Below are 25,424 nucleotides of genomic sequence, written 5' to 3'. Positions count from 1 at the left end.
CAGAGTAGATGTGGAAAGGATGTTTCCCGTGATGGGGGAGTCTAGGACAAGAGGGCACAGCCTCAGGATTGAAGGATACCCTTTCAAAACAGATGCGGAGGAATTTCTTTAGCTAAAGGGTGGTGAATTTGTGGAATTTGTTGCCACATGCAGCTGTGGAGGGCAGGTTGTTGAGTGCATCTAAGGCAGAGATTGATAGGTTCTTGATTGGACATGGCATCAAAGGTTACGGGGAGAAGGCCGAGAACTGGGGTTGAGGAGAAGAAAAAAAGGATCGGCTATAATTGAATGGCAGAGCAGATTTGATGGGCCAGATGGCCTAATTCTGCACCTATGCCTTATGGTCTAATAGTGAAGACTGACACAAAATACTTAAGTTCCTCCACCATTTCTTTGTCCCCCATTACCACCTCTCCAGCGGTCTAATATCCACCCTCACCTCTCTTTTACTCTTCATATATCTTTTAAAGTGTTGGGCATGATCTTTTACATTATTGGTGAGCTTCCCTTCATATTTCATCATTTTCCTCCTCATGGTTTTTTAGTTGCCTTTAGTTGTTTTTAAAGCTTGCCAACCCTCCAACTTCCCACTAATATTTGCTCTATTATATGCCCTCTCTTTTGCTTTTTTGCTGTTTTTGGCTTCACCATCTGGTATGGGGGTGGAGCCACTTCACAGGATGGAAGTAAGCTGCAGAGAGTTGCAAAAGTAGCCAGCTCCATCTTGAGCACCGGCCTCCATGGTGTCCAGGGCATCTTCCAGGAGCAACGCCTCAGAAAGGCAGCGCCCATCATCAAGGACTCCCATCATCTGGGTCAAGCCCTCTTCTCACTGCTACCATCAGGGAGGAGGTACAGGACCCTGAAGGCACACACTCGGTGAATCAGGAACGATTATTCCCCTCTGCCATCTGATTTTTTTTCCCCTGTATTGTCATGTACCACTGCCACAAAGTCAACAAATTTCACGACAGATGCCGGTGATAATGAATCTTGTTAGGACGTTATTCCCTGGAGCGTAGGAAAATGAGGGGAGATTGATAGAGATATACAAAATATGAGGGGTATAGATAGAGGAAAAAGCCTGCTTGCATTTGCCCTTAAGGTTGGGCAAGACTGGAACTAGAGGTCATAGGTTAAGGCCGAAAGGTGAAATATTTAAAGGATGTCTGAGGGGGGATCGAGTGTGAAATGAGCTGCTAGCGGATGTGCTGTATGCAGGTTCGGTGTCAGCATTTAAGAGAAATGGGGATATGTATGTGGGTGGGAAGTCTCTGAAGGGTACGATCCCAGTGGGGTTGGGTAGAATTAACTGTTTGGCATGGATTTGATGGAGCTCTGCCACGGACAGTCCCAAGCCCGGCTGCAAAAGGTGGTGTGTTGGGTGTGGGGCGAATAACCCCACCCTGTAAAAACCCAGAAAAGCCACTGAAATGGCAGCAGAAGCCCCACAGATCTCATCTCCGGGAGAGGAAGGATACCCCGAGAAGATGAGCTAGACCTGGGGACAGAGGTCTCTGGTGAGCTGCTGTTGGCGGTCTGTGCCACAGTGGGGGAGAAGACGACAATCTAGTCCTCTGTGACTGCGGCTCCAACTGCAAACTTCTGCCTCGAAGCAAGTTGCCCAAATCTCACAGAGGTGTGCTGGCTTTGAAGAAAGAGGGAGAGAGGAGGCTCGGAGAATATCCAGGGTGGAGCGTGGCTGATTTCAGTGATGGCGATCCTGAAGTTGCAGTTCATCCAGGAGTGTCCAGCATCTCCAGGGGCAGGTGATGGCTTCCCAGCAGCAGAATAACTCTTTGACACCAGATCATTCCACAGAGAGCCCACACCAGAATTTATTTCTGGATTTACAAAGTCCAGACAGAGTGGACACAAAATCCACACACTATAGGCATTTAACATTGCTATAGAAATTATAAAAAAAAACATATAAAACTCAGTGATTGGACTTCTGATCCATCAACCCTCCAAAACTGCCGGCGGTTTCTGGGATCTTGGCCCAATAACCCATTGTTTCTCACACCGTTCCACTGCACACTGTAACCCACCACCCAGGATGCTGCACAGACATCCCCAGGAGCTTGGGGAGAAGCTCGGCACAGGCACCTTGTCAACGATTCCTATCCCCCTAAACCCTCGCCACGACAGGAAGCCCGGACTAATCAGGATCCAAGTGGGCAGCAGCTCCAATGAGTTAAGGGGAGGGTTATAAGGTGGGTTGGGTGGGGGGGTTCTCCTTTAACTAACGACACATTTCTCTGTATGTGTTGGTGTAGACGTGGCTAATAAAGCTAATCTTTATCTTCACTGAGAATGGGGGCGTGGAGGGGCAGAACGCGGTGGGAGCCTGGGGTTAGGGTTACGGTGGTGCAACCTCCCAGAGTGTGAGCGTGTTGTTCCTCTCCATGTTGTGTGGCTTATCGGACGACCACGTTGCCGTTTCTTTACCATTTGTCTGTTTTCTCATATGTACAAGGCCGAGTTGCTGGCTCGACGCTCAACCCAGCATGGATGGAAGGCGTGCAAGGAGCCGGCCGGATTCGAACCCGGGACCACTCGACTCAAAAGTCCAGTGCAGATGCCCGGCCGGCTCAGACCTGACCTTGGGCACTGGTAGGTGTGGAGTCTGTAAGCTGCCTCAGTCCTTGAGTGGCAAGGGAGGAGAGATGCATGGAGTTTGGAGATACAAGAAGATCAAACAGAAATAGTGGCTGAAGTGGGGGAGGTGGGGGTGGACATGAGGCAGTGGAATCACACTAAGACCGCAACTAGAGGTCATAGGTTAAGGGTGAAAGGAGGACTATTCACGGGGAACCCAAGGGGCATTTTCTTCACTCCGAGGACAAGGCGAGTTTGGAACAAGCTGTTAGCGGAAGAGGTGGACGCGGGTTCGATTGCACAAATGAATCTGCTGAAATTCATTGCCACAGGAGGCTGTGGAGGCCAAGTCATAAAATGGAGGTAAATTGATAGGTAAGGGTGTCAAAGGTTACAGGGCAAAGGCAGGAGAGTGGGGTTGAGAGGGATAGAATGGTGGAGTAGACTGGGCTAATTCTGCTCCTATGTCTTTTGGCAGTACTTGAGAGAAGTTTGGGTCGGTACGAGGTTACGAGAGGAAGGAAGGCTGTGGCTCAGATGCAGATTAATGGGACTAAGTAGAATAATAGTTCGGAACGGCTTGGGTGTTTCTGTGCTGTAGTGCTCTATGATGCAGTGAACCACAAGGATTGCTGTGGAGATTGGCTGCTGGAGACGTCAAACTCCAAAACACGCTCCCTGTGGCCTCTTGTCCAAAGCTTGATCTCAGTGGAGTATCACTGAACGCTGGCCAGCATTCACCTCCCAACGGACCCCTTGCCCCTCCCCTCTCCTCAGGGCTGCTGTTTTATGAGAGGATGGTGCTGCCATGACAATATGAGCCCTCCCCCTTCCATATCCCTCCACCTGGCCTCAGAATTGAAGTCCAACTCTCACTTCCATTCCCAGTCCCGCCCCCTCCTGTTGATCGTAATCCATGATTTACACCCCCTACCACACAGGAAGGAACCCTCACCCGCTTCCCTCACCATCTCAGAGAGGAATCTAAAGCTAGATAAATAACGATTATATACAGTATGGGTCTACAATGACCTCTCACTTCAACCATTTTCTGTACAAAGCATAAAAACTTAAAGGAATTCCGGTTGTTCTTTGGGAACTGTCTGACAGAAACGCTCATGGACCTTGGATCACTCCTGAATATTCTGAAAGAGTCAGTGTAGGGATCCAGTGGGGTAAGGTTTGAAGGAATTTGAAAGGACTGTGAACTTTCAAACGAATAGAACACCAGAAGACTGCTTGATCTTCGGGCTGGTGTGCTCTGGGGTTGTCGCTGGCCAAGAGAGATCAGAACATTGCAGGCTGAGATCCCTGGTCACCTAGAACAAAAATGAATGAGGAACCGTTTGAAATCAGACAGAGCAGAAACACCTCAGACCCCTGGATTTGGGCTAAAGTTTGGCATCACGGGTTTCAGCAGCACTTCTGCATCTGAGTCCCACAGACAGCGACACCTGGATCACAGTAGTGTACGAGTTTATAAAGTTACACTTGCGATCGGTAAAAAGCTGCAGAGGGTTGTAGACTTCGCCAGCTCAATCATGGGCACGAGCCTCCCCAGCATCGAGCACGTCTTTAAAAGGCGATGCCTCAAGAAGGCAGCATCCATCATTAAGGACCCCCACCACCTGGGACTTGCCCTCTTCCCATGCTACCAACAGGTGCCTGAAGACACAAACTCAACATTTTAGGAATGTTTTTAGGTTATTTCCCTCCACCATCAGATTTATGAACTGTCCGTGAACCCACAGACACTACGTCACTAATCGGATCGCTTTTCACACTGTTTATTCAGTTTGCTTATTTGTTGTCTTGCCTTGCTACTGGTACCACGTAGCCCAGTACTACCTGTCTCGGGTCGGGTTGTCGGCGACTCAACCATCACAACCCCTGGTGCACCTCGGTTAACCAGAGAGGAAGATGTGTCGGCACCCAGCAGGACTAAAAACAAAACCTGTCAAAGGGCAGATGAACTCGTTGAGTCAACAGCCACCTACTCTCTGTGTGAGGAGTGGCGTACCACACAGTCTTTCGTTTTGCGCCTTGTAAGGCATAAATTATTTTTTATTGCCCGACGCTGGCCCCCTAGGCCTGAGTCGACGTAGTTGTAGTTATTCAGTTTGATCCAAGTTACTTTGACTGTGGAGTGATTGTTGGTGCCAGATGGGGTGGTTTGAGTATCTCAGAAACTGCTGATCTCCTGGGATTTTCACGCACAACCGTCTCTTAGAGTTTACAGAGAATGGTGTGAAAAATAAAAAGCGAAGTCAGTGAGGGGCAGTTCTGTGGGTGAAAACGCCTTGTTAATCAGAGAGGTCAGAGGAGAATGGCCAGACTGGTTCAAGCTGACAGGAAGGCGACAGTAACTCTAATAACCATGCGGTACAAAAGAAGTGTGAAGAGCATCTGGAAACGGGCTACAACAGTGGAAGACCATATAAATACTACAGGGGCCATTTTGCTACTACAGGAGGTACCCAAGCAAGTGTTTACTCTTAGTATAATTTGTAGTAATTTTTATGCATTGCACTGTACTGCTGCCACAAAGTAACAAATTTCACAATGTGTGGCAGTGACAATAAACCTGATTCTGGTGCTTGCTTTCATCCACCTACCTCGTGTCCTCACATGCAGATCTGGAAGTACAAGTACACCGGCTGCGTTTGGTGAGAAGAAACAGAGAAGAAAGTGTTTTCAATAATTTGTAAATGTTCTGGGGTTAAATCAGTGGGTTGCAGGGTGGTGTGGCTTAATGGGGCCGAAGGGTCTGGTCTGCATTGTATCTCTACGTAAGTAAAATTTTCACAAAAAAACAGCACCCATCATCAAAGGACTGAATCACCCAGGCCATACTCTCTTCTTGCCACTACTACCATCGGGCAGGAGGTACAGATGCCTCAGGTCCCACCCCACCGGGTTCAGGAACAGTTATTACCCCTCAACCATCAGGTCCCACACCACCGGGTTCAGAAACAGTTATTACCCCTCAACCATCAGGTCCCACACCACCAGGTTCAGGAACAGTTATTACCCCTCAACCATCAGGTCCCCACACCACCACGTTCAGGAACAGTTATTACCCCTCAACCATCAGGTCCCACACTACCAGGTTCAGGAACAGTTATTACCCCTCAACCATCAGGTCCCACACCACCAGGTTCAGGAACAGTTATTACCCCTCAACCATCAGGTCCCCACACCACCACGTTCAGGAACAGTTATTACCCCTCAACCATCAGGTCCCACACTACCAGGTTCAGGAACAGTTATTACCCCTCAACCATCAGGTCCCACACCACCAGGTTCAGGAACAGTTATTACCCCTCAACCATCAGGTCCCACACCACCAGGTTCAGGAACAGTTATTACCCCTCAACCATCAGGTCCCACACCACCAGGTTCAGGAACAGTTATTACCCCTCAACCATCAGGTCCCACACCACCAGGTTCAGGAACAGTTATTACCCCTCAACCCTCAGATCCCACACCACCAGGTTCAGGAACAGTTATTACCCCTCAACCATCAGGTCCCACACCACCAGGTTCAGGAACAGTTATTACCCCTCAACCATCAGGTCCCACACCACCAGGTTCAGGAACAGTTATTACCCCTCGACCATCAGGTCCCACACCACCAGGTTCAGGAACAGTTATTACCCCTCAACCATCAGGTCCCACACCACCAGGTTCAGGAACAGTTATTATCCCTCAACCATCAGGTCCCACACCACCAGGTTCAGGAACAGTTATTACCCCTCAACCATCAGGTCCCACACCACCAGGTTCAGGAACAGTTATTACCCCTCAACCAACAGGTCCCACACCACCAGGTTCAGGAACAGTTATTTTCAAAGATTAAGGTCTCACTCTAAGCAAGAACTGGAATTTGACTGTAAACAAAGTGGGACAATGAAACCTGATTGGATGAGGACTAACCAATCAGGAGGGATGGATGACAGGGTTATAAGGACCACTGGACTGGATGTGCACAGGCATCATCCCTGATGACGGCGGCAGAGTTTGTCACCAAAACGTACCCGGCTGGAAGCCCGAGAAGAGTTTATTTGTCATATACCTTAGGAAAGCGCGAGATCCTATACATTTCTTACTGGGGTTTACAGTGTATTTTATGTATTGCACTGTACTGCTGCCACAAAGTAACAAATTTCACATCATACTGTATGTCTTGATTCTATAAGGTGAGAGGGGATGGTTTACCTCCCCTCTCACCTTTGGGAGGTTTAAAGGAGATGTGCAGGATTAGTTTGTGTTTTTTTACACAGAGTGGTGGGTGCCAGTGGGGGTGGATAAGATGGAGGCGTTTATGAGGCGCAAGGGATGAAGGGTTTTGGGTCATGTTAGAGGGCAGGGAGCTCAATGTGGGATGATGTTTGTCACAGACACGATGGGCTGTTCCCACTGCTGTTCTGTGTTTCTCTGTGGTAAAGAAGGCAGCACTTTTACCCCTAAACGAACGACTGTGATCGACCGACTTTTCCTCAGACTCTCTTACTCCTGAACGAAAGGCTGTGTTCGATTGGCTTCCCCTTAGCTAAGTACGTAACCCTGCTATCTGACTCTTGGCTGGACCACAGGGAGACTGTATACTCATCCGCGACCCAGGAAGTGCAAAATATTTCTTGGCACTGCGGGCAGCTCCAGAGACTAGGCCTGATCCTGACCTCAGGCACTTACTGTGCGGGACCTGCACATTCTCCCTGTGACTGCGTGAGTTTCCTGCCACATCCCCAAGACGTGCAGGTCGGTGGGTTAGCTGGACACTGAATTGCCCAGTGTGTGGGTGAGGCAGCTAACGGAACATGAAGAATTAACCGCACTCAGTGTAGGATTACTACAAATGGATACTTGGTGGTCAGGATGGACAATGGGCCGAAGGGTCTGTATCGCTCCATGACCCACCCTGACTAATAGCAATGGCCAGAACACCGTCCCCACCTCACTGGTGGTGCTATGGCCAAGAGCAGGTGTGCTGTGTGTCATCAGACTGCGAGCTTTATTCTAACTGCTCAGTCGTCTGCCTTCAAGGGGTCTCACTCACACCCAATTCTTGTTTTTAAAAAAATCTTTTTTTTCCCCCATTCAGTCAACCCTGGAAGTGTGTGGTGGGACAGTGCAGAGGGAGCTTCACTCTGTGTCTGACCCCGGGAGTGTTTGATGGGACAGTGTGGAGGGAGCTTCACTCTATGTCTGACCCCGGGAGTGTGTGATGGGACAGTGCAGAGGGAGCTTCACTCTGTGTCTGACCCCGAGAGTGTGTGATGGGACAGTGCAGAGGGAGTTTAACTCTGTGTCTGACCCCGAGAGTGTGTAATGGGACACTGCTGAGGGAGCTTCACTCTGTGTCTGACCCCGAGAGTGTGTAATGGGACACTGCAGAGGGAGTTTAACTCTGTGTCTGACCCCGAGAGTGTGTAATGGGACACTGCAGAGGGAGTTTAACTCTGTGTCAGACCCCGAGAGTGTGTAATGGGACACTGCTGAGGGAGTTTAATTCTGTGTCAGACCCTGAGAGTGTGTGATGGGACAGTGCAGAGGGAGTTTAACTCTGTGTCTGACTCTGAGAGTGTGTAATGGGACAGTGCTGAGGGAGTTTAACTCTGTGTCAGACCCCGAGAGTGTGTGATGGGACAGTGCAGAGGGAGTTTAACTCTGTGTCTGACTCTGAGAGTGTGTAATGGGACAGTGCTGAGGGAGTTTAACTCTGTGTCAGACCCCGAGAGTGTGTGATGGGACAGTGCAGAGGGAGTTTAACTCTGTGACTGACTCCGAGAGTGTGTAATGGGACACTGCTGAGGGAGTTTAACTCTGTGTCTGACCCCGAGAGTGTGTAATGGGACACTGCAGAGGGAGTTTAACTCTGTGTCTGAGCCCAGAAGGGTGTCACGGGATGGAGCTTTATTCTGTGTGTGACCTCAGGATTTTGTGATGGCATTGTGTAGAGAGCTTCACTCTGTGTCCAACTACACCATCCCTGTCCCATGCATGTGTGAAGGGTCACCAGGGAGGGGTTTTAAGCTGTACCTTAACCAATCATCTCTCTGCCCTGGGGTATTTTTGCAAAAAACACAGAAGACTGCACATGTCACAGTAATACCCATTGCTAGGGAATCAACTCAGTGTCCCATCCAAAACCCTCACCCTCCAAGTTTTGTACCTTGTGGTCACCCATGCAGACTTCAGGTCCCATCATATCGTACACATACTCTCCCTAAAAGACAAAGAGAGGGGTGAGCAAATTAATTTATTGTATCACCCTTCATTCTCGATGTGGTCTCTACCCTCCCCCTCGCCACCACGGCAGAAAAACTGAGCCAACAGGTTAACTTCAACAAACGGGCTGTCGTCACACTTGTACAGCAACAAATGAATATCCTTGTTCACCGCACCGCCTGTCAGAACCAACTATCCTGCAGGTCACCCTTGGGCAAGGTGTAGCACCTGCTTAACCCCCAATCAGGGTCACATGAAGCCATGGGAGCTGATGGTGGATGGTCGTATGAGCAGCCGGTGCAGATCACAAGTCCTGGTTATGTGACCACTGACACCAGGCAGACAATCTCTGAAGAGGATTGATAATGGCTGGGGTCACCCGTCTTGTAAAGGCATTGCCCAGAAGAAGGCAATGGTAAACCACTTGTCAAGGTAGAATGCACTGGAGACATTTTTGGACTGACCTGCACAAACCTTGCTGACTTGATTTGATGCCATGTTTCGAAGTACATGTGATAAGCGAAGCTAATCTTAAATGCTGGAGGAACTCAGCAGGTCAGGCAGCATCTACAAAACCCTTCATCAGGACTGGAGAGGAAGGGGAAGATGCCAGAATAATATTCACCTTCCCTTTCAATTCCCCAGTCTGGTCTTAACCTCTCCTCCTGATAAGCCCTCATTACCTCCACTGGTGGGAGCTTCTCCTCCTTCCATTTCTCCCAAGGTCTACTCTCCCCTCTCATCATATTACTGCTTCTCCTCTCCTTTACCTTTTCCATTTATCACCTTCCAGCTTCTAACTTTATTCCACCTCTCCCACCCACCTGGCATCACCGATCGCCTTCCAGCTTTTCCTCCCTTACCTTCCTCCACCTTCCTATTCTGCCATCTTCCTCCTTCCTTTCGAGTCCCCATGAAGGGTCTCGGCCTGAAATGTCAACTGTTTATTCGTTTCCATAGTTGCTGTCTGACCTGCCGAGTTCCTCCAGCATTTTGCGTGTGTTACTCTGGATTTCTGGCAACTACAGAATCTCCCGTGTCTTTATTTTAGTTGTTGGGTGTAATTTATTTGAACAGCAGGAGGAATGTTACTGATTGATGTTACCTTGATGACAACCTCAATGGCAGACGGAGACATTAGGATACGATCACACCAGGCCGGGCAACGAGTATTGGCGTACAGTGTTCCCTCAGTGTTGACTTCACTGTACGGATAACTGGAAGACAAACACAAGTGTGGAATCAGGCACCCTCTCCGTCTGCACAAGATGAACCCCTTTCCTCGTCCAATCATGCTTGGCTTGGGTTAAAGGAAGTTTCGGTACGCACAGGGCAAGGACCGGATCTGTTCCGATTTCCTTCAACGCAATCACTGGAATTCCAAGCAGCGGGAAGATTCGAGTGCCCAGTTCTCCATTAGCACAAGGGATGAACAGGCTCCTCTTCAGCACGAAAACAGGCCCTTTGGCCCATTGAGTCCCTACTTATCATCAAGCATCATCACATAAGAGGAACAAGGCCCCCCTCTGTAGATTCTGTTTAGACTTACCGCTGCCTTAGTAAAGAAGCAGCTTTGAAGACCCCACCCTCCCCAAACATTCTCTCTTTGGCTTTAAATACACCCAGTGACGTGGCGAGTGGAGACACGTCTCTACCAAAGGAGGTGTAAGGTGCTCCTTCCCTCCACCAGCCTGTAGGTCACCCTCGGGCAAGGTGTAGCACCTGCTTAGCCCCCGATCAGGGCCACGTGAAGCCATGGGAGCAGGTGGTGGATGGTCGTACGAGCAGCCGGTGCAGATCACAAGTCCTGGTTATGTGACCACTGACACCAGGCAGACAATCTCTGAAGAGTATTGATAATGGTTGGGGTCACCCGTCTTGTAAAGACACTGCCCAGAAGGTAATGGCAAAGCTCTTCTGTAGAAAAAACTTTGCCAAATACAACCACGGTCATGGATAGACCATGATTGTCCACACCATACCACACAGTACATAAACGATGCTGATAATGGCTGTCTAGGCCTCCACAGCCACCTGTGCCAGTTAATTCCACAGATTTACCTGCCGCTGGCTAAAGAAATTCCTCCTCACCTCTGTTCTACAGTGAAGCCCTTCTATTCTGAGGCTGGGCCCCCTCTGGTCTTAGACTCCATCTCTAGAGGGAACACCCTCTCCACATCCAGGGCTTTCAATATTCACTAGGATTCTAGGAGATCCCCCACCCCCCACCCATCCATCTAAACGCCAGTGAGTACAGGCCCAGAGCCACCAAATGCCCCTCATATGTTAATTCTGGGATCCTTCTTGAGAGCTCCTCTGGACCCCCATCTTACCCTATTCATACCCTCCATCAAATCTCCCCTCATTCTCCTGCGCTCCAGCCATTCCCAAATGTCAAAGTTCAAAGTAAATTTAATTATCGAAGTACATGGTCTATACGTCACCATATACAACACCAAGATTCACTTTCCTGCCGGTCCTGGTGGTCTATAACAGGACGCAGCCGGGGTGTTCCCTGGTACGCACTGATCATACACGAATAAACCAAAAGACCCTGAGCTCCCCTCAGTCGGTCTTCACGTACCTTGGCGGAAACTGAATGTCAAGTTCACAGATTTCGTCGATGAAAGTGGCCAGTTCCTTGTCGAACTTCAAAAGCTAAAGAGAGACAACAGTCAGTACCCCTGCACCGCGTAACCGACCTTAGCGACTAAATCATGTGAAGGTAGAAAGGTTTACGAACAGCTTTCCCGTTGTTCTCCCGAAAGACGTCTTGGTCAAAGTAGTCAAAGGTCTTTGATTCGATCCTTAGCAGGACCTAAAGGCAGAAATGTTTCTCAGAAGTGTCTGTAACATCAGATATTTTACCAACACATTCAGCTGCCCCACAGCACACCCGTATCCTGAACTGCATCAAAACGCCTCACTGCACAACACTGAAGCAATGGCGGTCACTTCCCGGGGTGGGGGTCGACACCAAAGATCGAACCCTTAACCCTTTCATTCTCATTGGGCGGGAAGAGACTGTTCCAGGCCCTCTCTCTAAATAAGTAGAAAATTGACACAGGAGGCGATAGAGCAGCAGAGATCAGCCACGATCACATTGTTAACAATGGGACAGGTTTAAAGTCCCGTTGGACAATTCCTGCTTCTATTTTCCCTGTCCCATGTAGCACCTGCGATGACCAGGTGCTCGCGCTCTACGGGAAGATGGTGACCCCATTTGCAATTAGCAGGTCCTCCTGTCCCAGTGATGGTCATCAGCAGCTGCCAACACACCCTCGAAAATGGCAGTGACCAATTTCAAGCATGCGTGACTAACAAGAAATAAAAACCGTAAGTGATCACACCGATACAAACTGCCCCACTTACGTTTGCTGAAGAGAGTCACCCAGGCCGGAAACAGGCCCTTTGGCCCATCAAGCTCTAACCATACACTGATCCCATTTCATTCTCCTCACCTTCCCCTCACCCACACACAGCCACCCAATTAACCCTCTTTTGGGTTGTGGGAGGAAAGCGGGGTAAGTGGGGGAGCCCATGCAACCAGGGTGAGGAGGTGCGGACACCCCACGGACAGGACTGGAGGTCGGGACTGAACCCTGGTCTCTGGAGTGGTGAGATAGCAGCACTACCCGGCTGCACCAATCCGCCATCGAGGGATGCGGTCGAGAGGGGAGGAATCTCTTGTCGCTTCCCTCTTTCATTGTCTTGTCTGCATGTCTCTCTCACTCTGTCTCCCTCTTCCCCATAAGGGAGAAGTGAATGGGTTAAGAGCATTTGAAGGACTCAATTCCCAGTTGGACTGGCTAACGGTAAATATCCGTGCCCACAGGAGCAGCACGGTAGAGTAGCGATTATAGTAACGCTTTACAACGACAGTGAGTGAGGTTCAGTTCCGTCTCTGTCTGTGCTAACTAGCTGTTGTAGGCTCGGGCTTATGTTCTGATGTTAGGGTATAACACGTCAGTGTGTAGAACGTAGCTGCGAGTCTGTCGGCCGTACAGAATGTGGCTCAGGCAATGAAGAGCAGCAACAATAAACCACCCAAGCAAGTGTGAAGCTTAGCTTCACCTCAAAGGCGTCAAGTCTTAGGAGGGTTAAAATCCTTGTCACCACACGGGTTTCCTCCGGGTGCTCTGGTTTCCTCCCACATCCCAAAGTCGTACGGGTTAGGGTTAGTAAATTGTGGACCTGCTATGTTGGGACCAGAAGTGTGGCAATGCCTAACAACTGCCCCGGCACATCCTCGGACGGTGTTGGTCACTGACACCAACGATGCACTTCAATCCATTGATATACATGTGACAAATAAGGACAATCTCTACTAAAGCTAATCTTTAATAAATCTAATCTTTAAGTACCTTGTGGTCATTGTCCTTCTCCTGAAAGAGAACCTTCTTCACATCTTCAGCGTCGTTGGTCAGTACAGTCTGGACAGCAGATGGACAACAGAGTGTCTGGGGAAAACGGGACAAAGATGACAGTCAACTTGTTATCGAAGTATGTATACATCACCATACACTACCCTGAGATCACTTTCTTGCAGGCATTCACAGTAGAACAAAGAAATACAACAGAATCTAGGAAAAACTACACACAAAGACTGACAAACTACCAATGTGCAAAAGAAGACAAAATGCAAATAGACAAGAAAATACACAAATACAGAATAATCCTGGAAACAGGAGTTGCAGAATCTTTGAAAGTGAGTCCACAGGTTGTCAAGTAATAACTGTTCCTGAACCTGGTGGTGTGGGACCTGATGGTTGAGGGGTAATAACTGTTCCTGAACCTGGTGGTGTGGGACCTGATGGTTGAGGGGTAATAACTGTTCCTGAACCTGGTGGTGTGGGACCTGATGGTTGAGGGGTAATAACTGTTCCTGAACCTGGTGGTGTGGGACCTGATGGTTGAGGGTAATAACTGTTCCTGAACCTGGTGGTGTGGGACCTGATGGTTGAGGGGTAATAACTGTTCCTGAACCTGGTGGTGTGGGACCTGATGGTTGAGGGGTAATAACTGTTCCTGAACCTGGTGGTGTGGGACCTGATGGTTGAGGGGTAATAACTGTTCCTGAACCTGGTGGTGTGGGACCTGATGGTTGAGGGGTAATAACTGTTCCTGAACCTGGTGGTGTGGGACCTGATGGTTGAGGGGTAATAACTGTTCCTGAACCTGGTGGTGTTGGACCTGATGGTTGAGGGGTAATAACTGTTCCTGAACCTGGTGGTGTGGGATCTGATGGTTGAGGGGTAATGACTGCTCTAGTTTTACATATTTCTTATTGAAATCTATAGTTTTCTGTTTTAATTATTGCAAATGAAATCAGATTTGGTTTCTGACATCCCAGTGCTGGTGCATCATACCCATCTGCTCTGGAACGCAGTGACGGTGAGGCATGGAAATTTTGCCGGGGGAGCCAGACAGAGAAAGGCAGCCACGGGGTGCAAGAGAGGAGGAGGGGAAGGGGATTTCATGACAGAGCTGTCAAAGGATTGGCACGATGGGCTGAATGGCCTCCAGCGATGCACCATAGCTCGCGTTAGTGAAGCGCAAACATATTAAAATTGGCAAGGCAGCAAGTAAGAGTCTCACAGAGAGATATAGAGGAGGAACAGGCCTTTCGGCCCGCTATATCTCTGCTGACCTTTACCCATTCAGGCTCATCCAATGCAATGAGGAGGAATTTCTTTAGCTAGACGGTGGTGAATCTGTGGACTTGTTGCCAGCTGTGGGGACCAAGTCATTGGGAATACTTAAAGCAGTGTGTGGCATTCGAATAGGAAACAGATGGACCCATCACAAGTTTAAGAACTTTTCCCAGTGTGCAGGGTGGGAGACAATCTCAGTGACACCAGGAACACAGGAAAGATGAGTGTTGTAGAAACTTACTGGGCAGATTAGGGTGTTTTCCCCAACGGATCTGAAGGCTCCGTAAACAAGGAATGTCCCTTTAAAACTAAGGAGGAGTTTTTTCAGCCAGAGGGCGGTGAATTTGGTTCTTGATCAATAAGAGAATCAAAGGTTGCAGGGAAAAGCCTGGAGAATGGGGTTGAGAGGGATAATAAATCAGCCATGATGGAATGGTGGAGCAGACTGGATGGGCTGAATGGCCTCATTCTGTTCCTATGTCTTATTGTTCTAGGTTTTTAAAATTTCTATCAACTATTAACCCCACCACCTATCAAGATCCTATCCATTTACCCACCCTCACAATCAATTAACCCAGCTTCCTGCATGTCTTTGGGATCTGGGAGGAAACCCATGTGGACACAGGGAGAATGTGCAAACTCCACACACAAACAGTGCCAGAGGTCGGGATCGAACGCGGATCTCTGGGGTGGTTGTATCACCGTGCTGTCGCAGGATGAGGAGACGCTGATGGTGCAGTTCCTGATTGGCCTGACAGTTGTCCACTGACCGATACAGAAGGCTCCTCGCCCCGAACCCTCCAGACACCATCAGCGGCTCCCATGGGTTTACCTCCACCACTCCCTGCGTGTCCAGCCGCACGTTGAAGTCTCCGAAAATCAGGAACGGTGCCTTCTCATAGCGGGAGTCCGTGATTCTGCGGAACGGAACAACACGGGCCTCAATCCATAAGACTATAGGATAGAGGAACAGAATAAGGCCACTTGGCCTATCGAGTTTGCTCCACCATATCAACAGGGCTGATTTACTACCCCTCTCAACCCCGTTCTCTTGCCTTCTCTCCTTATTCTTTGACACCTTTACAAATCAAGAACCTATCAACCTCTGCTTTAAATATACCCAATGACTTGGCCTCCACAGCCGTCTGTGGCAATGAATTCCACAGATTCACTACTCTCTGGCTAAAGAAATTCTTCATCCCCGTTCTAAATGGATGACCTTTTACTGTATTCTGAAGCTGTGTCCTCTGGTCCCAGACTCCCCCACTATAGGAAACATCCTCTCCACATCCACTCTGTCTGTGTCCTCTGGTCCCAGACTCCCCCACTACAGGAAACATCCTCTCCACATCCACTCTGTCTGTGCCCTCTGGTCCTAGACTCCTCCACTATAGGAAACATCCTCTCCACATCCACTCTATCTATGCCCTCTGGTCCTAGACTCCTCCACTATAGGAAACATCCTCTCCACATCCACTCTGTGTCCTCTGGTCCTAGACTCCCCCACTATAGGAAACATCCTCTCCACATCCACTCTATCTGTGTCCTCTGGTCCTAGACTCCCCCACTACAGGAAACATCCTCTCCACATCCACTTTATCTGTGTCCTCTGGTCCTAGACTCCCCCACTATAGGAAACATCCTCTCCACATCCACTCTATCTGTGCCCTCTGGTCCTAGACTCCCCCACTATAGGAAACATCCTCTCCACATCCACTCTATCTGTGTCCTCTGGTCCTAGACTCCCCCACTACAGGAAACATCCTCTCCACATCCACTCTATCTGTGTCCTCTGGTCCTAGACTCCCCCACTACAGGAAACATCCTCTCCACATCCACTCTATCTGTGTCCTCTGGTCCTAGATTCCCCCACTACAGGAAACATCCTCTCCACAGCCACTCTATCTGTGTCCTCTGGTCCTAGACCCCCACTACAGGAAACATCCTGTCCACATCCACTCTATCTGTGTCCTCTGGTCCCAGACTCCCCCACGATAGGACACATCCTCTCCACATCCACTCTGTCTGTGTCCTCTGGTCCTGGACTCCCCCACTATAGGAAACATCCTCTCCACATCCACTCTGTCTGTGTCCTCTGGTCCTAAACTCCCCCAGTATAGGAAACATCCTCTCCACAGCCACTCTATCTGTGTCCTCTGGTCCTAGACCCCCACTACAGGAAACATCCTGTCCACATCCACTCTATCTGTGTCCTCTGGTCCCAGACTCCCCCACGATAGGACACATCCCCTCCACATCCACTCTATCTGTGTCCTCTGGTCCTAAACTCCCCCAGTATAGGAAACATCCTCTCCACATCCACTCTATCTAGGCTTTTCAATATTTAATAGATTTCAAGGAGATCCCCCCCACCACAATTCTTCTGAATCCCAGTGAGTACATGCCTAGAACATTCCAATGGTCCCCATACATTAACCCTTTCATTCCTGGGAATCATTCTCGTGAACCTTCTCTGGACCCTTTCCAAGGCCAGCACGTCCTTTCTTAGATGAAGGGTTCAGATCAGCTCACAGTACTCCAAGCCACGCTTAAAGCATGGCACTGAGCTGTAAACAGCCTCACAGCAGCAGGAGGGGGTGAAACTCGTCTCCTCTTTGCAACTGAGGCGAGACCATGACAGGATGGCAGTCCAGAAGACAAACTAGAGCACCAAGGGCTCCCATCACTAATGGCTGTCCAGTGCAAGGGCTCCGACTAAGTTCTCTGCGGCTCAAGTTCAAATCCTATAGCAGGGTGCCCACGTGGCATTTATAACTGATGGAGTTGCAGAGGGTATACAGCAGGAAAACAGGCGTTTTGGCCCATTGAGTCTGCACTGACCATTAGAGAGTGAACTATTTACACCAGCCCATCTCGCACCACTGCCCCCCCACCAGAACAACTCAAAGTGGGGGCTAGACACAGGGGAACACTCCCTCTGCACCGGCCCATCACAGACTCTAATGGCAGGTAGATTGGGGGATAGAAAGGTGGTAAAGCTTCCTCTACACCGTCCCATCTCACACTCCCAAGGTAGAGTGAGGGTTAGACAGAGTAAACCTCCCTCTTCAAACTCCGTTCACACACACTCACATGGCAGGTAGAACGGGGAGGCGGGGGTCAGACACAGGAAAACTGAAACGGATGCTTGTATGAGCAGCCGGTGCAGATCACAAGTCCTGGTTATGTGACCACTGACACCAGGCAGACAATCTCTGAAGAGTATTGATAATGGCTGAGGTCACCCGTCTTGTAAAGACACTGCCCAGAAGGCAGCAATGGCAAAACCACTTCTGTAGAAAGATTTGCCAAGAACAATCATGGTCGCGGAAAGACCGTGATTGCTCACATCATATGGTACGGCACATAATGATGATGTTATAAAAGGGGGTATCCCTGCATTCTGTCCCAACACGCATTCTCATTGCTGGTGGGATTGCTCTGCTGCCAGAGAGGGGAGACTGCCTTTCAATTGCTGGTGGGATCGCTCTGCTGCCAGAGAGGGGAGACTGCCTTTCAATTGCTGGTGGGATCGCTCTGCTGCCAGAGAGGGGAGACTGCCTTTCAATTGCTGGTGGGATCGCTCTGCTGCCAGAGAGGGGAGTGCCTTTCAATTGCTGGTGGGATCGCTCTGCTGCCAGAGAGGGAAAGGCCACTGCTATGCCCAGACAACTTTACCCAGGTTTTCTGTGTTTTGGATGTGGACTTGGACTGTAGACTTTTCTTTCCCCCAGTCTTATATTCTGTGTTTTTCACCTGATCTCTCTCGGATTTTTTGTGCGGGGGTATGGTATTTGGGGGTTGATGTGCCTGCTCTGTGTTTGTTCATTGTCTTGTGCAGGGAGGGGGCATTCGGGGGATGATGAAAAGGCTGCCGCTCTTTTCTTTCTTGGATTCCTGGCTATCGGGAGAAGGAGAATTTCAGAGTTCTTTATATTGATAATGAATGAACCTTTGAACCTAATCCCGGGACAATTTACAATGACCAATTAACCTAACCGGTCGACTTTGGCCTGAGGAAGGAAACTGGAGCATCAGGGGGAAAGCAATGCATTCCACGGGGAGGACGTACAGACACTCCTTGCATAATGGCACCAGAACTGAATTTCGAATTCCGGAACGCTCCAAGTGGTAGTAATGACACAGTAACTGCTAGGCTACTGTGGCACCGAGGGAGTGGGGGCGGGGGTGGTTTAGACACAGGGCAAAGATCCCTCCATGCCATTCTGTCACGCACACAAATGAAAGGTAGAGTGGGGAATTGCTGGTTGTCTGTCCGACAATGACGGGAAACTGCGGGGGAGTTTGTAAAGTGGAAAAGCTGCTGCGCGGGGCATTTCCACTCTCGGCCTCGGAAGTCTGGGTCCGATGGTACGAGAGCTGTCACAACTGGGGACTTTTTCTTGGTGTTAACGCCCTGGGAAAGGTGTCATTGCTGACGTAATGGTCGTTCTGTAGCAGCAGTGTCTGGGTTACGACTGGAGATAATGGGGGCTATGGAATACGCACCGTCCAATGGGGGGAGCTTTTTTCGTTCAAGGGATTTTGTTTGGTGGAAGATGGAGAGAGAAGATGCCAGAACAGAGAGGTAGGTGGTAGACTGCAGGACGGAGTGGATGTGGAATGGCGCTGGGAGTCGAAGACACCCGGGGGGAGTCAATGGGGGACTAACGGACAGGAAACCATGAGCACCGTGCACGTTAGACTGTTTCATTAAAATGGGCCCTTTTCTTTTTGTTTTCCTTGACTAACCCTCTAGACAAATTAAGGATTATAAAGCTAAGTGGTTGAGTTGCATATGGTGTAGTGTCTGTTATTTCGGGGCACTGATTGGTCACAGGGGAACACATCGCACAGCATCCACACAAGCAAGCGCTTCTGATCCGCAGATTTCACACGCTTGGCGGGGCCAGAGACCGTCTTCCCCAGACTAACACTCTGGCTGAACCTGAGGGTGACATTTGCAGTCGATAACTTCGACTGCCTCTGTGCCCTGTTACAGAGCTGCCTTCCTGGCCATCGGATGTCACTGTTAATCCCGTCCGCCCAATCCACCAGAGCTGACTGCATGATAGGACAGGCACGTCCCTATCCCACACAGGTAAGAGGCCGCCAGCTACTCTATCAAAGCAGTGTGGCCACTGTCTCATGCAAACAGCTACCTGCAGCCATAGGTGACAGGAGTGTAGGGGGTGTCCAGGGAGGGGTGGCACCTCTGCTGAAGGGGCTGGTCACTCACCTTTGGCCCCCACCGGACACTCAGCTCTCACCTGTGGCTCCAAGGGTGGGGAACAGACACAAGGCACAGCTCCCTCAGTCTGGTCTCGAGCCACTGCCTGAACCCCACATGGCCCCTGGAGGGCATCTCGGAGGGAGAGTTGCTCACCTGTTGAGCACATGGCCCAGTGCCTTCTGTCTGTTGGCCGAGAAGATAGACGGATATTTCCAGGCAACGAGATTTGAGGCGTCGTGGAAGAGATGTATGTTCACCAGGTCAAAGACGCTGCGGCGGGAAAAAAAGCGTTAGCACATCGTAAAGTTTGGGAAGAGAGCAACCGGGTAGTGCCTACGCATCCCTGCATTGTCGAGTTCTCGCTGGAGTACAGCCATTGCGTCTCTCCGTCCAGTCCGTACACACTGACCGTCACCCCCTCACCCCCACCCACCTGGACATTTTCAGGGAGGAAGCATTCACCAAGAAGGACTCCCACCACCCAGGTCATGCCCTTTTCTCACTGCTACCATCAGGGAGGAGGTACAGGAGCCTGAAGGCGCGTACCCGGTGATTCAGGAACAGTTTCTTCCCCTCTGCCATCCGGTTTCTGAACGGACATTGAACCCGAACACTACCTCACTACTTTGTTCTTGTTTTACATTATTTATTGAAATTTATCATAATTTTTTTTGGGTCTTGCACACTGCACTGATACCGCAAAACAAAACATTTCATGACGTACCCCAGTGGTTCTGAAACTCTTCCCCAATACTCACACCCTTCAATCCCACCCCTCCCTTCCACCCATATAAACCCACTGCCCATCCACACCCCACACAGAATCCTACAGCAGGGAAACAGACCATTCAGCCCAACTGGTCAATGCCAGCCTAGATTCCCAACCAAGCTTAGTCTTTCTTGTCCGTCCCCATAAAAGCACCCCCACAAGTGCACTCATCAAGCCCGCCCACCCACGTCAGGCTCCTGGGAGATTATTGCTGGTCTGGTAGTGAAACCCTACTCCCACACAGATTTAAGGTGGAGGGGAGGGGGGGGGGGGTCACAGTTTAAAGGCGGTGTACGAGGCAAGCTTTGCCTCCCCCTCACATTGAATGGGAGATGCCAGGGGAGGAGGCATTTGGACACCAAGGAGCAGGCAGGGAACAGAAGGACATAGTTCACGAGCAGGCAGATGGGATTGGACTAATTTGGTGTCAGGGCAAGCACAGAGATGATGGGCCGAATGGCTTGCTAGTGCTCTGTCAGTCCTCACCAGGCTGGTTGCCGGTGCAGGAGCACTGTCCCGCCAGCGGCTTGCGGGAAATGCTCGGCAGAGAAATGCAATGTTAGCATTCATTTCGAGAGGACTAGAATATAAAAACAAGAAGGTAATGTTGAGGCTTTATTGCCTTTGGAGTACTGTAAGCAGCTTTGGGCCCTTTATCTAGGAGGTGCTGATTCTGCAGAGGCCTGTACTCGCTGGAGTTTAAAAGAAAAGAGAAGGGGAATCCATCTAATATTGAGAGGCCTGGACCGGAAGGGTGTGGAGAGGGTAGTAATGGTGATAGCATTTCCCATAGTAATGGAGTCTAGGACCAGAGGGCCATCCCTTCAGAACAGAGGTGAAGAGCAATTTCTTTAGGCAGTGGAGCCCAGGTCATCGGGTGTATTTGGGATCAGTAAGGTCTCGGTGTGTTGTCTGGCCTGATTCTGCTCTCATGTCTTGCTGCTTAAGGCCCAACTGAGAAATGTGAACCAGGTTTCAGGCTTCGGCCTGGAGGTGGCCGGAGCTGAGGGGCCGTTCCTCGCCCGGCCCGGGACATCCGAGAGCTGGAGGAGCCAGCAAGAATGGGGAGTTAATTCCAACCCGGGATGGGAAAAGTGACACTCAGGACCAGAATGGTACAGACTGGCATCGAAATTCCCTCAGCCTCCCACCAGCTTCCTGTCTTCCGACTGGCTGCCTAGGTAATACCATCAATGCATTCTCCGGCGACCGAGGTGCCATTATAGGGGTTTAAAACCAGTCAGGGCATCGATGAGGTGGACAGGCACAGTCTTTTCCCCACGGTAGGGGAGTCCAACGTGGGAGGGTACAGGTTTACAGTGAGAGGGAAAAGGGGGAACCTGAGGCCCGTGTGTCTGGTGGAGGCCGAGAGGCCTGTCCTGGGGTTGGGGGACAGTCTGTGCGAGTGAGTAGTATGGGGTGAGAGAAGGGGGACTTGTACTGCCGAGCACTGTGGGTACACCATGTTGGCACCAGGATCTGAGGCGACACTTGTCGGCTGTCTGCATCTCCTTGTTGGTGATTACCGCAAACGACACAGTTCATTGTACACGTGATAAATAAATGAATCTGAACTTGAAGGGAATTCTTCTGCAGACAGAAGTGGATGGGTGCATGGAACAAGTTGCCAGACATGCTACTATTACAACATTTTGAAGACATTTATAGGGGGGGGGGAGGTTTGGTGGGATGCTGCCCAGACAGAGGCTAATGGGACTGGCTTGGATAGATAGATTAGTTAGCATGAAGAAGGTGGGCCGAAGGGCCGGTTTCCGTGCCGCATGGTTCTATGACCCGAAGGAAGAGAAAATTTCTGCTTCTCTCCATTAACCGTTTCACCAGGCCAGCCAATCAGAAGACAGGAAGCTGGTGGGAGGCTGAGGGAGTTTCGATGCCAGCCTGTGCCAGTCGAATACTAAGTGGCACTTTTCCCATTCCGGGATGGAATTCACTCCCCACTCTCGCTGGCTCCTCCCTGTTGACCGTCCTGCTCTGGGACGTCCTGACCCTCAGCTGCTGTCACTTGCAGGCCGAGCCCTGAAACCTGGCTCCCATGTCTCACGTCAGCTCTCACCCGCCCTCCCTATACCCCGAAGTGAAACGTGGGACTGTGCCGTACTGATCCTGGAATCTCCAGCGCGTCCGGATGTAGCCTTTCCGAGACCACTTGAACTGGAAGGGAAAGAGAAGCCAAAGGTCAACTTATTAAGAGTGGAACCACAGCAGAAAAAAATCTGTTTTGTTAAGTAGATGCAAAAATCTGAAAGCATGTACTACTAGTCTCAGGGGTTTGGAGTGTTGATACAGTACACACACACGCTATGCCTCCGGCCCATTGTGGTAAGGCTCTCAGTGTGTCCCGAGGCAGGTACACTGCACGTCTGGCTCTGTGAGATACAATATACACGGCCTGCACGTCTGGCTCTGTGAGATACAATATACACGGCCTGCACATCTGGCTCAGGGTGATACAATATACACGGCCTGCACATCTGGCTCTGTGAGATACAATATACATGGCCTGCACATCTGGCTCAGGATGATACAATATACACGGCCTGCACATCTGGCTCTGTGAGATACAATATACATGGCCTGCACATCTGGCTCAGGATGATACAATATACACGGCCTGCACATCTGGCTCAGGGTGATACAATATACACGGCCTGTACGTCTGGCTCAGGGTGATACAATATACACGGTCTGCACATCTGGCTCAGGATGATAAAATATACACGGCCTGCAGGTCTGGCTCTGTGAGATACAATATACACGGCCTGCACATCTGGCTCAGGGTGATACAATATACACGGCCTGCACGTCTGGCTCAGGGTGATACAATATACACGGCCTGCATATCTGGCTCAGGGTGATACAATATACACGGCCTGCACGTCTGGCTCAGGGTGATACAATATACACGGCCTGCATGTTTGGCTCAAGGTGATACAACATACACAGCCTGCACATCTGGCTCTGTGAGATACAATATACACGGCCTGCACATCTGGCTCTGTGAGATACAATATACACGGCCTGCACATCTGGCTCAGGGTGATACAATATACACGGCCTGTACGTCTGGCTCAGGGTGATACAATATACACGGTCTGCACATCTGGCTCAGGATGATAAAATATACACGGTCTGCACGTCTGGCTCAGGGTGATACAATATACACGGCCTGCAGGTCTGGCTCTGTGAGATACAATATACACGGCCTGCACGTCTGGCTCAGGGTGATACAATATACACGGTCTGCACGTCTGGCTCAGGGTGATACAATATACACGGCCTGCACATCTGGCTCAGGGTGATACAATATACACGGCCTGCACATCTGGCTCAAGGTGATACAACATACACAGCCTGCACATCTGGCTCTGTGAGATACAATATACACGGCCTGAACATCTGGCTCTGTGAGATACAATATACACGGCCTGCACGTCTGGCTCAGGGTGATACAATATACACGGCCTGCACATCTGGCTCAGGGTGATACAATATACACGGCCTGCACATCTGGCTCTGTGAGATACAATATACACGGCCTGAACATCTGGCTCTGTGAGATACAATATACACGGCCTGCATGTCTGGCTCAGGGTGATACAATATACACGGCCTGCATGTCTGGCTCAGGGTGATACAATATACACGGCCTGCACATCTGGCTCAGGGTGATACAATATACACGGCCTGTACGTCTGGCTCAGGGTGATACAATATACACGGCCTGCACATCTGGCTCAGGGTGATACAATATACACGGCCTGTACGTCTGGCTCAGGGTGATACAATATACACGGCCTGCACATCTGGCTCAGGGTGATACAATATACACGGCCTGCACATCTGGCTCAGGGTGATACAATATACACGGCCTGTACGTCTGGCTCAGGGTGATACAATATACACGGCCTGCACATCTGGCTCAGGGTGATACAATATACACGGCCTGTACGTCTGGCTCAGGGTGAGACAATATACATGGCCTGCACGTCTGGCTCAGGGTGATACAATATACACGGCCTGCATATCTGGCTCAGGGTGATACAATATACACGGCCTGTACGTCTGGCTCAGGGTGATACAATATACACGGCCTGTACGTCTGGCTCAGGGTGATACAATATACACGGCCTGTACGTCTGGCTCAGGGTGATACAATATACACGGTCTGCACGTCTGGCTCAGGGTGATACAATATACACGGCCTGCACATCTGGCTCTGTGAGATACAATATACACGGCCTGCACGTCTGGCTCTGTGAGATACAATATACACGGCCTGCACGTCTGGCTCAGGGTGATACAATATACACGGTCTGCACATCTGGCTCTGTGAGATACAATATACACGGCCTGCAGGTCTGGCTCTGTGAGATACAATATACACGGCCTGCAGGTCTGGCTCTGTGAGATACAATATACACGGCCTGCAGGTCTGGCTCTGTGATAATGGTATACGTACGGTACACTCATGGCACAGGTCAGCACAATGGCTGCACCCTTCACATCTGTGGTACAACACCAGTACACAGTGTGACACGGCGCACACACATCGGCCACGGAGACTATGGGAGTCATTTGTCTGTGTTACGGGTACACAGCACATCTGGCTCAGTGTGTCACACTGCAGCTGCTCTGTAAATCCAACACAGCTGCAACAACGCACTTTGCACATCTGGAGTAGGATGGTGCACATTTTGCACATCTGGTGTTGGGTGATACAATGCACACACACTGGGTGTAGGGCAGTGTGATGGGTGCATGCTGAAGGACCCCACACTCCCCTCACACAATCTCTTCTCCCTCCTGCCGTCTGGGAAGAGGCTCCGAAGCATGCGGGCTTTCACGACCAGACTATGTAACAGTTTCTTCCCCCAAGCTATCAGACTCCTCAATACCCAGAACCTGGATTAACACC

General features: G+C 50.2%; 1 protein-coding gene across 2 annotated transcripts in view; it reads right to left on the bottom strand.

The window, feature by feature from the left end:
- Nucleotides 1–1,813: 1,813 nt before the first annotated feature.
- LOC132390969 (inositol polyphosphate-5-phosphatase A-like) overlaps nucleotides 1,814–25,424 on the bottom strand; it is a 74,846-nt gene continuing 51,235 nt past the window's right edge. For both annotated transcript variants that reach the window (XM_059963529.1, XM_059963520.1), the window contains 10 exons: nucleotides 22,608–22,660; nucleotides 19,873–19,989; nucleotides 15,319–15,403; nucleotides 13,197–13,292; nucleotides 11,576–11,650; nucleotides 11,417–11,490; nucleotides 9,938–10,049; nucleotides 8,777–8,830; nucleotides 5,217–5,258; nucleotides 1,814–3,920 (listed from right to left, as the gene is read on the bottom strand). In XM_059963529.1, the coding sequence (XP_059819512.1) occupies nucleotides 5,226–5,258; nucleotides 8,777–8,830; nucleotides 9,938–10,049; nucleotides 11,417–11,490; nucleotides 11,576–11,650; nucleotides 13,197–13,292; nucleotides 15,319–15,403; nucleotides 19,873–19,989; nucleotides 22,608–22,660 (699 nt within the window). In that variant the 3' untranslated portion in view covers nucleotides 1,814–3,920; nucleotides 5,217–5,225. The remainder of the gene's footprint in view (nucleotides 3,921–5,216; nucleotides 5,259–8,776; nucleotides 8,831–9,937; nucleotides 10,050–11,416; nucleotides 11,491–11,575; nucleotides 11,651–13,196; nucleotides 13,293–15,318; nucleotides 15,404–19,872; nucleotides 19,990–22,607; nucleotides 22,661–25,424) is intronic.

This window comes from Hypanus sabinus, chromosome 1 (genome assembly GCF_030144855.1).
Source record: "Hypanus sabinus isolate sHypSab1 chromosome 1, sHypSab1.hap1, whole genome shotgun sequence".
Lineage (NCBI taxonomy): Eukaryota > Metazoa > Chordata > Chondrichthyes > Myliobatiformes > Dasyatidae > Hypanus > Hypanus sabinus.
This window is presented reverse-complemented; position numbering and strand designations above follow the sequence as displayed.